The following is a 13,498-nucleotide window of genomic DNA, read 5'->3' as shown; positions in this document are numbered from 1 at the left end:
CCGTGATTTTATTCCACTTTAATTTTATGTCATGTACGGCGGAACAAAGAGAAGCAAATAAATATTTCCCTCGTTTGGTCCTGAAGGCTCTGGAGGTCAAGTAGCTCTTCACGCATGTTCATTTCACTGTCCACTCCTCTAAAAAAAAAAAATCAGTAACTGAGCGCTGTCGGATGCATCCGTGCTTTTGTCACAGGCTCACGAAAAAAATTCAAACTCCACTCCTTTTGCGTCCAACTGTCTCTTAATATCAGAAGAAACTTCTTCGATCCTTCGTGACACAGTGCTACGAGCCAGGAAAACATTGGCGAACCGTTGCTTTTTCTCAGGACAAATTTTCTCCACCATTTTCATCACACAGTCTTGAATAAATTTACCCTCAGTAAAAGGTTTGCAGTGCTTGGCAATCAGCGTTGCCACCTCATATCTTGCCTTTGTTGCATTTTCATTCGACTCACTGGCTCTTGTGAAAAAGTGTTGCTGTGCCGTTAAACCAGCTTCCAGTTGCTTAAATTTTTCACTGCGTTCATTCCCAGTTAGCTTGTCGTAATTAGCATGTGGTAAATATAAAGAGGCATCTGGTCGTGCCTCTTTATATTGAACTCCTTGAACACAGCCACAGTCTCTTGGCAAATTAGGCAGACGCAGTTGTTTCGAAACTCTGTGAAAAAATATTCAGACTTCCATTTGTCCTGGAAACGTCGGCCCTCGCTATCAACTTTCCTTTTCTTACTTCCAGTTGCCATTTTAGAAATGGGCAAAAAAACAGATCATGAGCAAAACGGCCCCGCGAGGGTTCAGCCACAAGTTTACTGCCATCCTGTGGTGAACTATAAAATTGCGCGTGTATTTTGCACTGCCGGGCCACATATTATTGGTTTTATGACAGAGGCTTTGGGCCAGTGGAAATATGAACACGGGCCGGATTTGGCCCGGGGGCCGGACTTTGGGCATGTCTGATTTAGAGTCTTCAATTAACCTACCATGGATGTTTTTGAATGTGGCAGGATTTGCAGCCGGGTCCTCAGAACTGTGAGGCAGATGTGCTAACCAGGTGGGCACCGTGCCAGCAATTATAAAACAGACAGACGGATATACTGTTCAATGAGACGTTTCAAGGCCTCTCACATCATCAATTCAGCAAAAATATTAGTTATTTCCAGAGAATAATTATATGCTTTTGAGTACTTATTATCTGAAAGTGTAATCCGCTGCACCGTTTATGTTCAGATATCTTTTGCGTAATGGGTAATAACACCGCCACATACTGTAGATGTGAATTGTTAGTCCATGTTGCCATGGTGTTTCCCATTGTATCATAGATGGAGGATATGAGGTTGTTTCAAATACACGACATGTAATTCTCTTTGTTTTCTGCTTAGTTGGACAGTAACCATGAGCTGAGAGTGGCAATAAACGGCTTTAAGCCTCTTTCTTTTAGAATAACAGCAAAAGTGCTGCTTGTTGTTAAGTGAGTTGAGTCACCAGCTACCATTCAGTGCTCGAATCTCAAGTTTGGGCTCACAAGTCAAAAAAATAAATAAATAAATAAATAATTCGGCCGGTCAACGTCACATATTTCAAAAAGCTTGGAAGTCGGGTCACTCATATCTCATGGCTCGGCTGTATTATTAGCATTTTAATTTTCCCTTTTGTTATTTCTATGTTGTCTTCCACCTCTCCTAAAAACACATCCTTCTGTTGTTCATTTATGAACTTTTACTCTATTTTTCTCCTTTTCTCTCAACTCCTTATAACACTGGTCTCGCTTGAATATTGTTTTACCGCTGTTATATTCTATTTATATACTTCTCTGTTTTGTTTTGGTCAAAGGTGATATATGTCACATGTATTGAGACAAAACCCATGAGCGGTTCTGTAGCCATTGTGTTTGCAACACACACACAAAGAAAGCCACAATCCTCCTAATGGGTAAAGTTCTTCCTCTTCCTGTTCTCAGGCAAGTATTATGATTTCACACCCTGTCTGCCTTGTCTCAATATTTACAAATAATCACAAGCAGGACTCTCAAGTTGACATTGAAGAGTAACTGGTGTCACCCTCACTATGACAAACACATCGATCACACATGATCAAAAACATGTCATTTATGTTTAGGGACTTGATTATACCATGGAACACGTGTGGCTGCTGCACTCCCTAGTATGACGTCCATGTGGCATTTAAGCGTCACTTCCGTGAATGATATGATGATGCATTAGACAAGGAAGTAAATTGCTGCTCATAAACGCGGAAGACAATTCGCTGGTGACCTACAAAACCCAAACATTAGAAAACAGCTCCTGAGCTGCGACTTTGTTGACTGTGGTCTGGGGTTTGCTATGGTTGTTTCTGTCAAGAGAGCTACAAGAAAGCCAACACTGTTCAGTTCTTGACTCACTCACTTCAGGAAATTCTCAGCATTCACAACATCCAACATCCATATTCAAAGCCATAATGTAATTTTAAACTTTTGACTAGATGAAAAAGGTAATGCAACCAGAAAAATATGAGTATTTCTGAAAACTTCACTCACAAGTTCTAATTGTTCTGTTTTAGATTTAAATAATTACATGGGTAAGCAACATAACTCAATCGGTTCAGTTTTTAAAAACAACAACTGAAAAAAGTGGAAACATAACAAGGACAACAAAATAAAACTGGTACAGCGGTAATACTCTGCTCCTTGAAACTCAGTTTACTTGTTGAATTAGTACGAGAAAATGTGCTTACTTAGTTAGTTTACTGACCTCAACATGAGTGTCTCATGTGCTTATGATGACAAAACATACAGTACAGTATGTCCGTCAAACTTTGTTTTCTTTCATTAGCAATTAGTGTTAACCAAAAGAATGTATCTGCTTTTATCCATCCAGGTTTTGTATTGAGTTGTGTGTGGATGCTGAAAGAATTGGCATTTGGCTACATTTTGTTGATCAGCGGTTAAAGTAACATATTTAATCTATTGTTTTTTAAATATTATTTTTAATAGGATGAGAGAATAAATCTCTGAATGTCCTGAACTCATTTTGATGTGAATGGTGTAAATTGTATTAAGCAGACTATTGCAGGGCAGATGAAGTTTGCATGGATATAGCTCCATCCATGGTGGAAGTCATGCTTTTCTTCTTTAGATGAAAAACTGCTTGAGATTGAATAAACAGTGCAAGTACGGTGGACCAAGGCAAATAGCGGAAATTCACGGATAATTGACCATTATAATTGCATTGAAGAAAAAAAAGAAAAAACAATGTAACCCAAAAAATTCTTGAATAAGCAGGGATAAACTGCCAATGAGCGTTTTAGGTATAGGTTCCCCCAAATCCACTATAAAAAGGCTAAAGAAAATTGTTAGGTGCAATTAGCCTATTGTGAAATATCAGCACACAAAAAAAGCAGATTTTAAAAAAGCTGAAATCTCAAAGAAAACAACTCAACTGATTGTGGATACATATTTGCAAGTACTGTCGAAAAAAAGCCAGAATTTATCCTTTTTTTTTTTAATTTACTGAAAATGTGTTCTACGTAATGATAGCACAGAAACCAAAAATCTCCCTGATGGCTTTGTGAAAGGCCAGTGTAGTGTTCCTACAATGAGCCCCTCAAGCTTGAGCCGCACCCAGTCTCCTTTCATCTCAGGCCTTTTGTGAGCCACTCGCAACACAGGAAGTATGTGCTCCCTCTCACTCTTACGTAAATGTGATGCACATTTGGTTTTTGGTGGCAGACTTGACAAGCTTTTCACATGCACAGTTTTCACAAACAAACTATCTGCTTTGTTTGGCAGCTAGCTGGATTTGAAAGGATGAACATGAGATGTTCTGTGTGCTTCCTTGCTTTTTGATAACAATCCTGCTATGACTTAAGCTGGGGAATTCACATGATTTCTGGGTCGGGGGGACATTGGCAGCTGTTCTGAAATTCTAAAAGCTATTCGTAGAACCACCTTTGTTACAGTGTGTGTTTTGCCTGGAGTATTGCGTGCAGCCTCCTTATTGAATGCAACTGCGTAACATACAGATTGCATTGTTTTTCTGCCCACATACCACAACAATGTCTCACAAGAAACGTGCATTCATGCTTCACCCTAAATCAATCATCTCCAACAGAATTCAGCCTTTGCTAAACCAAGGATATGTGATGTCGCCGACAAGTCAACTTGGAGGCACATGATCATTGAATGCAGACTGGTTGACACAATATGAATACAAGGAAAAGTGCGCATAAAGAGCACGCACACACACACACACACACACACACACACAAGGGAATTTCAGGATAACTCGTACATGTGTCACAATCAAAATAACCCAATAAAATACATAACCTCGGAATGGACAGATATCTTTACATGTGAACTGTAGTAACAACTCAAGTTTTAGTTAGTTGAATTTAAGACAAAGGTGTCAAACTCATTTTAGTTCAGAGGCCACATTCACCCCAATTTAACCAGCATATTCATGACCTAATGGGCTATACATTTTACTTTTTATTTTTTTATTTTTTAATATTCACATTTTCTTGATTATTATCCTGTTGCAAATCATATGATCAATCTGAAATTTCTTAAAGGTCTTATGCCATCAGCTTTTTCATTATTATTATTTTTGATCATCTTTGATGTCCTTTTATTGGGTTTGCAAGATCATTTATATAATGATAATTCAAAATGCCCAATAAGTCATTTTTCAAGCTACACTAGCTTGTCTTTTTACCCCTAGCAGTATGCGACATGTAAATGAGCTTTACTCTAATTGGATTGCTCATATTTCCAAATTAAAATATGGAAAACAGCTTCACTCTGACTGGCCATTGGCATATGGCGTGATCTCGGCGGCCGGGCCAACCTTTCACAGTGACCTCATGTTCATTTCATTTGATATGTGTGTGTGGGGGGGAGGGGAGGGGGTCTTACTGTCATTGTGAAGCAGAATTCAACAAGCATTGGATTGTTCGCCCACTACTCATAACAAGTCACAACTCCACAGAGGAGGGGACGTTTCACTTGGGTAAAGTAAAAGAGAGCAGGATTTTTTGAAAGGGGGTCCCACTGACTCACTATAACGTCACCGGCTTGCGGCACGGCATTCATCTGTCGCACATAATTTGGCGAAAGTCACAATCACATTTAACATTACATTTAACATTAACATTATCCTTCTACAGAATACTGTATGTATTCTGTGGAAGGACTGTTGGAAAATACCAAACATGTATGCCTTTATATATTGTACGTACATGGCTTGTGGCTCGCTCGCTTCAAACAAGCAGTATGTGAAAGCTTACGTATTTTATGAAGCCATCCTCCGCAAAATGGGCCCAAACACAGCACAATTACCGTAATTTCTCATGTATAATGCACACCCATGAATAATACGCACCCCCAAAGTTGATCTCAAAATTCTGGAAAACCCTTCAACCGATGTATAATGTATGTATAATGCATTTTTAAAATCCATGATTTTGCTGCTACCCATATGATCAAAACATGAAGTATTATCTGTATTTTCAAATAATTATTCAAGTTAAGCACTTTATTTGTACACATGATACTTTCTTTCTATTTACTTCCTCTTATTTTGAAATTCACAGCCCTTCTTTTATTTAGTAAATGAGAAAACACACAGTTTTGCTCATATGTTTGATTACCCAAGCAGAATTTGTAAGATGTGTACAATTCTTTAAAGAAAACATGAAGGTCCAGGCGGAACACATTTAATTTTATTTTGATGGGATTCAAATTAAACGGTCAAGCATTTCAGAAAAGCATTATCATTAAACAAAACATAACCATAAAGAAATTAATGATGGTTGTTCAGTCATCAGTCGTATTTATAAAAAAAATAATAATAAAAATCACAATTTCTGCCTGGGTATGTAAACGTACGAGCACAATTGTACATATATGCAGTCATATGTACCCCTGTCATATTGGAACGAAAGTGTAGGCTACATCTTTTTCTAAAATCATGAACACCTACAACAGAGCCAAACCCTAATACATTCAAATAAATATTGAAGCTATGATTTATTAACACAATTATAGAGTAAGGATTATGTTGCACAATTGAACAGTATGCAAAATTATTTTATCCTAATATATAATATACTGCAATAACTGTCCCGTGGTAATGTTCTTGACATAATTTAAAAAATATGGAACTTCAGACAAATTGTTCTGAAAGTGAATTTCTATAGGTTGGCAGCTCTACAGTCATAGCAATAAATACAATTTTACTAATAATTGGCATAATAATTTCTTCTGGTGTTTCGGCTTTCGGTTTTCGGCCTTGGGGTTCTCATTTTTGTTTTTTTTCTATTATGAATCAGTGTTTTCATTTACACGTCCAACTGACAGATCGTAGTGGATCTATATACTCTAGGTAACAACTTGTCCATTTTCTGAGCTGCTTCTCCTCACTAGGGTCGCGGGCGTGCTGGAGCCTATCCCAGCTGTCATCGGGCAGAAGGCGGGGTACATCCTGAACCGGTTGCCAGCCAATCGCAGGGCACATAGAAACAAACAACCAGTCGCACTCACAGTCATGCCTACGGGCAATTTAGAGTCTCCAAATAATGCATGTTTTTGGGATGTGGGAGGAAACCGGAGTGCCCGGAGAAAACCCACGCAGGCACGGGGAGAACATGCAAACTCCACACAGGTGGGGCCGGGGATTGAACCCGGGTCCTCAGAACTGTGAGGCTGACGCTCTAACCAGTCGGCCACCGTGCCACCTAACAACTTGTCGTGATGTAAAAATAATTTTAAATGTACATACATTTTTCATTCTGTGATTTGAAGTGGGTTGCTGTTATCCCAAAAAACTTTTAAAAAGCACCTTGAGGAAGAAAATCGAAAAGAGCCCAGTATGAGGTCCTGAGCACTCTGGAGAAGGTTTTCATCCAGGATATCCCTGTACTTGGCCGCATTCATATTTTCTTCGATTACAACCAGTCGTCCTGTCCTTGCAGCTGAAAAACACCCCCACAGCATGATGCTGCCACCACCATGCTTCCCTGTTGGGACTGTATTGGACAGGTGATGAGCAGTGCCTGGTTTTCTCCACACATACCGCTTAGAATTAAGGCCAAAAAGTTCTATCTTGGTCTCATCAGACCAGAGAATTTTATTTCTCACCATCTTGGAGTCCTTCAGGTGTTGTTTTTTTTAGCAAACTCCGTGCGGGCTTTCGTGTGTCTTGCACTAAGGAGAGGCTTCTGTCGGGCCACTCTGCCATAAAGCCCCGACTGGTGGAGGGCTGCAGTGACGGTTGACTTTCTATAACTTTCTCCCATCTCCCGACTACATCTCTGGAGCGCAGCCACAGTGATCTTTGGGTTCTTCTTTACCTCACTCACCAAGGCTCTTCTCCCCCGATTGCTCAGTTTGGCCAGCTCTCGGAAGGGTTCTGGTCGTCCCAAATGTCTTCCATTTAAGGATTATGGAGGCCACTGTGCTCAGCAAAAAAAAAAAAAAAATTTGCCTTTACCAGATCTGTGCCTTGCCACAATTCTGTCTCTGAGCTCTTCAGGCAGTTCCTTTGACCTCATGATTCTCTTGCTCTGACACGCACAGTAAGGTATTATATAGACAGGTGTTTGTCCTACTCAAGTCCAACCAGTATAATCAAACACAGCTGGACTCCAATGAAGGTGAAGAAACCATCTCAAGGATGATCAGAAGAAATTAACAGCACCCGAGTTAAATATATGAGTGTCACAGCAAAGGGTCTGAATACTTATGGCTGTGTACCCCGCCTCCTGCCCGATGATAGCTGGGATAGGCTCCAGCACGCCCTCGCCTAGTGAGGAGAAGCGGCTCAGAAAATGGATGGATGGATGGATTGATGGATGTTTGATAAGACATCGTTGAAAAGCCCACACCAGCTATAAACTAAATATGTGCTAGACTGTACTGAAACCAAGTAGAAATATTCATTACTAACATCTTATTTACCAATACTGTTGCGATGTTTTGGGCCAAATTTTGAATACACAATTTAAACATCACTATTGACTTTTTGCAGCACTGGGAAATATTTGTTGGCAAATTTTACATTATAATACATACATCTCTTGCATTTTGATAAAAGACATAATGTTTATATTAAGCGTGAAAATGTGCCATCACAAACACTAATTTAAAAGTAGAATGTAGTCAACTGGTGTCAAACCCAAGGCCTGGGGGCCAGATCCGGCCCGCCACATTATTTTATGTGGCCCACGAAAGGAAATCATGTACATTAACTTCCATGAGACTTGCTAAAATCTGCACCAAAACTTTAACTTGTCAAATGTAATAAATATTGTTAAAATACTGCAAGCATTTTTTGTTACCAATCCCTTTTTTTACAGTCTAGTACCTGAACAACCTTCTTGACTTCTGATTTCAAATTGGCTATCCATCAATTTGTTCTGTAAATGCAATAATATGAGGCTATTAACCATTTATATGGTTTCACAGTCTTAATGGCCCTCTGAGGGAAACCCATCCATTTATCCATTTTCTGTACCGCTTTACCCTCACTAGGGTCGCGGGTGTGCTGGAGCCTATCACAGCTATCTTCGGGCAAGAGGCGGGGTACACCCTGAATTGGTCGCCAGCCAATCGCAGGGCATCTGAGCGAAAACGTTTACTACAATGTGGGCCGTGGCAAAAATTAGTTTGACACCCCTCATGTAGTCACACAGTAAGAAAAATACAGATTAAAAAAGCTATTGATTGAAGATTGATAACTGGCAATCAAATTGCAGACCTCTAAATCATAAATAAATTGAACCATTAAGTCCTGAGTGATTCCTACCCCTAATTAGCAGTACAGAAAAACGATGGCCATACAGTATGTCTCAACTTCAGACACTGATTTATTTATTTATTTTTATTTTTTTCTGTCAAATGGCTGATATTCATCATGGCAGCAGGAAGAAAAATAATAATAATTAAGGTATCTTGAGATGGGAATCAGACCTTTTCCTAACGTGAATAAGGGCGGCACGGTGGACAACTGGTTAGAGCATCTGCCTCACAGTTCTGAGGTCCAATGGTTGTTTGTTTCTATGTGCCTTGCGATTGGCTGGCAACCAGTTCAGGGTGTACCCCGCCTCCTGCCCGATGACAGCTGGATATAGGCTCCAGCACGCCCGCGACCCTAGTGAAGCGGCTCAGAAAATGGATGGATGGATGGGATATCTGCCTTCGCAAGTTCAGTGTAAATGCACAAAACGGTCAATGTGAGAGCTTCATTTTGTAGTTGCAATACAACGGAGGGATCTGTGAGCTGAAGCGCGAGTATGAGGCAGCCATTTTGCATTCACACAACAGCAGACAACAAAAGAGATGTTGTTTCTGAGATATGAATATGTATGACTTTGTGAAAGTGTTGGAACTATAACACGTCTTTACCATTATTGTGATTGTTTAAAGACAAGAGTGTAATGGGTTTAATGAGTAGTTAGGATCATTTATGCACTTGTATTTGCAGAGTTTGAAGTTAAATTGTGCAAAATTTTTTTATGAAGCTGTTTATGTCTTTACCATGATGCACTATATTCTTTACCGTTATGAAATAAATGTATTTCAGTTCGCCACCATATGTTCTGTCAATAAGGATTGCCTTTACTATGAATGCTTAAAATTTTAAATTATCAATAACTTTTTGGGTGGCACGGTGTGCGGCTGGTTAGCACATCTGCCTCACAGTTCTGAGGACCGGGGTTCAATCCCCGGCCCCGCCTGTGTGGAGTTTGCATGTTCTCCCCGTGCCTGCGTGGGTTTTTTTCCGGGCAATTCAGTTTCCTCCCACATCCCAAAAACCTGCATGGTAGGTTAATTGACGACTCTAAATTGCCTGTAGGTGTGAATGTGAGTGCGAATGGTTGTTTGTTTGTATGTGCCCTGCGATTGGCTGGCAACCAGTTCAGGGTGTACCCCGCCTCCTGCCCGATGACAGCTGGGATAGGCTCCAGCACGCCCGCGACCCTAGTGAGGAGAAGCAGCTCAGAAAATGGATGGATGGATGGGACTAAGAGAAAGACAAGGCCAACTAAACAGTATGGAACTTTTAATATATGTATTATTTAATTATTAATGTTTACTTACCGTGGTGTCATTATCCAGCGTTAACACGTGGAGTTATAGATGTAAAATTTGGGTGCTGGTTGTTTCATGTATTCCAGGAATGTAAACATGTCAGATATGTGTCACTTGATATGTAAAAACATACAAATTACACATAGAATTGGATAGTTGTGGGAAAAAAAATTCAGAGCTTACAAAGGCCAGCCTGAATATTTGCCCTAGGATTGATTGGCAACCAGTCCAGGGTGTACCTCACCCCATAGTCAAGTTACCTTACTCGCAACACTAATGAGGACAAAAGGCATCAAAAATTGACAGACGCATGGGCTCGTATCAGTGGACACGAGTCAGCGGGCATCGGCTCTGGTTTCCCTGAACAGGATGTGTGGTATGGAAATGGATTAGATAGTTGAATTATTACAGTTACATATCATTGATCTCTTCATAATACTCAACAATCTCTCCCAATGTCCAGCAGGCATTAATAAAACTCCGCTTTGTCAGAAGTAAATAAACTGCTTTAGTTTGTTTGAAAGAACTATTCATCCATTTTCTATACCGCTTCTAACTGTTAGGGTTACACGGGGGACAGGTGGAGCCTGTCCCAGTTGACTTTGGACCTGAGCTGGTCACCGGACATTCACACGTTCACACCTTCAATGAACTGAACAAGCATGCCATTGGATTGTGGAAGGAAGCCAGAGTATATCCAAAGAAAACTCGCAAACAAAACAAAATCCACACAAGAAAGGCCGCAGCCTGGATTCAAATCCCGATTCGAACATCCAACTTCAGAACTGTAAGGCAGATGCGCTCACCACTTGTCTACCACGCAGGGTGAGAACTGATACCAGTTATCGGTGTCAGGCCGATACCTGCCTTATTTCGAGGTATCGGGCACTCGTCAAGGCTGCCGATACCAGCCCCTGATACTTGGGCAAGGGGAAAAAAATAATAATCTGACATTGAGGAAGTCCTCTTTGCCAGTAGTTGGTGCTATGCTGCGGCGGTTTGACACATCGGCAAATCATCATGTGTGTCAGAAAGAAATCAAGGTCTTGGTTCACAATTATGTGTCATTGTGTTAAATGGACATTTATGTATCAAAAGTACTAGTGGCATCGGTACTCGTATCTCTGAGTACTTTGTACTTGTATCAGTGGTATGGAGCATCTCTAAATATAAGAGGAAGTGATGTGCAGCCCACTACATGGCCGCACAGGTAGGTGAAGGTATGTTGCACGCAGGAAGGCCTCTGTCACCAATCCGATGAATGGCACAGTTATCGACATGCTGACACAATGCTTTCTCGCCAACTGCGTCAAACAGATCGTGCATAATCGTCTGCTGCGCCCAGACAAGAAAAGACAAACAGCAACGCAGCATATTAGAGTGACAGGGAATAAAATGAAGCTTCTCACGGTGGCAGAGGTCAGGCTGCAGTCGCTGAGCGTGAGGTGATGCGGCTCCCATCTGCGCAGGAACTTGGAGGTGAGGATCTTGCTGAGGAAGGTGCGCGGGTGTTTGAGCACGCACACCTGGATGTCGCCCTCGTGCAGCAGCTTGTAGCGCATCCCGCTGCCGCTGCAGTATTGCAGGCTCCTCTTGCACGGCCCCGCGGCCACTTTGGCGTTATTATTGCCCTCCGACATGTCCCCCAGCAGAGGCTTGCTCTCCTCGCACTGATAAAACTGGTTGTTGTGCAGCTCGTTGCCTCCGCCGGCGCTGTTGAAATCCATCACTGAGTAATCCAACCGTTTTCCCGAAACGAGGCGATGGCTTTATACGAGACGGCCACACAAGACACAAGCTACATGTACAGTATAGCAAAAGAGGAGCACCGTATGATCGAGCTGGGGGAGGGGGGGAACCTACCTTCCTACCTACCTACCTACCTTCCTACCTAGTGCTGCTCCAACACGACCAATTACCCGAGACGGGCGCTAAAGGAGCCTTCCGACACTTTTATGGCAGGATATCCACGCGGCGGAAGCATTTGATTATACACTGTAAACAATCCACCATTTTCCTGCCCGCACAATGCTCCACGAAATGCGTCCGCGGTGCGCGTGTCGACTGCCCTCCGCTGCCAACGAGCGACTCAATATGTTCGGGCCACGGCCTTATCCATTTCCGAGGCAAAACGAATAGATCCAGCAGCGGAAAGACGCGGGCACACGGACGAAAAGGAAAGAAACCTCCGATTGCGGCGGCTCTCGCTTCCTGTGTGGGGTTCTGCGCTCATTACAGGCTCGCTGGCTCGGTTTCCTTTGATTCCGTATTTTCCCCCTATCTTGCTGTAAACGAGCCAGCTCTCTCCAGCAGCGCCGCGCCGATTGGTCCGCGCTGGTTCATGTGATACTGGGCTGACGTCAATGGGGAGGCGAGCGGATGAGCCTTCTTCTTGGCTCTTTTGCGCTTGACTGTCTGCCGAAGGCTGCATACTCCTCCTCCTCCTCCTCATCCAGCCACCACATCTCTCCGAATTGCGCCTTTGAATAGCCTTCAAAAATCTTACGTACCCGCACGAATAGTAGGCTATTCGTTCATGACAACAAAAACAAAATCACAACCGAAAAAATGTTGAGAACGGACGCAGCAATTAATACCAAGGTAATTATTATCACAGAGGTACAGCGTCACTTGTTGCTAGACAAAATCTGTGGCACCTGCCCTTTTGCCCTGGACGAAAAAAAAGGCCCATTTTGCACTTTTTACTAATTCATCAAGATTTAAAAGTAAAAATACCCTCACTGTCATGAATGTTAAGTCCTTGGAAGAATTGTACATACGCTCTCGTCTTGCCCCAGCCCCCCTTCCAAAAACCATTTGAATAGGGGTGTGTGAACTTTTTTATCCACTGTAGCCTCCCTTCACCTCATTTGTTAATAGTTGTATGTTTGAGTGTATTTATTGTGTTAAAAGAAATAAATACACAAGTTAACTACATTCGACAGTTGTTTTTTTTTTTTACTTAATTGTATGAATAATTTTGGGAGTTCCCGCGACCCTGGTGAGGTTAAGCGGCTCAGAAAATGGATGGATGGATGGAATTTTGTGAGTGGGTGCCCTTTTTTGGCTTGAGCACCTGCCCCCAAAAATGTCTGTGCACGTTCCTGATAAGCATACTCGTTTATGCCGTATACATAATATAAGTACCAAAGAAATGCATTTTCAAGCCACGCTCGCACGACTGTTTCAATGACAAACCCGTGGTTCATGTCAGAGTTGCCAGCTGGCAGGAAGAGGAAATCACATGTGAAGAAAAAACGACAGTGGTGCCTTGACTATTCAGCAGTACCTATATTGACAAACAGTCAAACACACGGAAACAAAATGAAAACACCCGCTACATTCCTTTCCCAAAACTCATTTGAAGAAGCCCACACAAAGACGAACTGTCCATTTTCCTGACATCAC

The 13,498-nt window shown here is 41.8% G+C and overlaps 1 protein-coding gene across 1 annotated transcript in view; it reads right to left on the bottom strand.

Moving 5' to 3' along the window:
* Positions 1 to 12,477, bottom strand: part of cmip (c-Maf inducing protein) — a 75,054-nt gene extending 62,577 nt beyond the window's left edge. The window contains exon 1 of the mRNA XM_061677441.1: positions 11,500 to 12,477. Coding sequence (XP_061533425.1) covers positions 11,500 to 11,817 — 318 coding nt within the window. The 5' untranslated portion in view covers positions 11,818 to 12,477. The remainder of the gene's footprint in view (positions 1 to 11,499) is intronic.
* Between the last annotated feature and the right edge of the window lie 1,021 nt (positions 12,478 to 13,498).

This window comes from Phycodurus eques, chromosome 5 (assembly GCF_024500275.1).
Source record: "Phycodurus eques isolate BA_2022a chromosome 5, UOR_Pequ_1.1, whole genome shotgun sequence".
Taxonomy (NCBI): Eukaryota; Metazoa; Chordata; class Actinopteri; order Syngnathiformes; family Syngnathidae; genus Phycodurus; species Phycodurus eques.
Note: the sequence above shows the minus strand (reverse complement) of the source record. Positions and strands in the feature narration are given on the sequence as shown.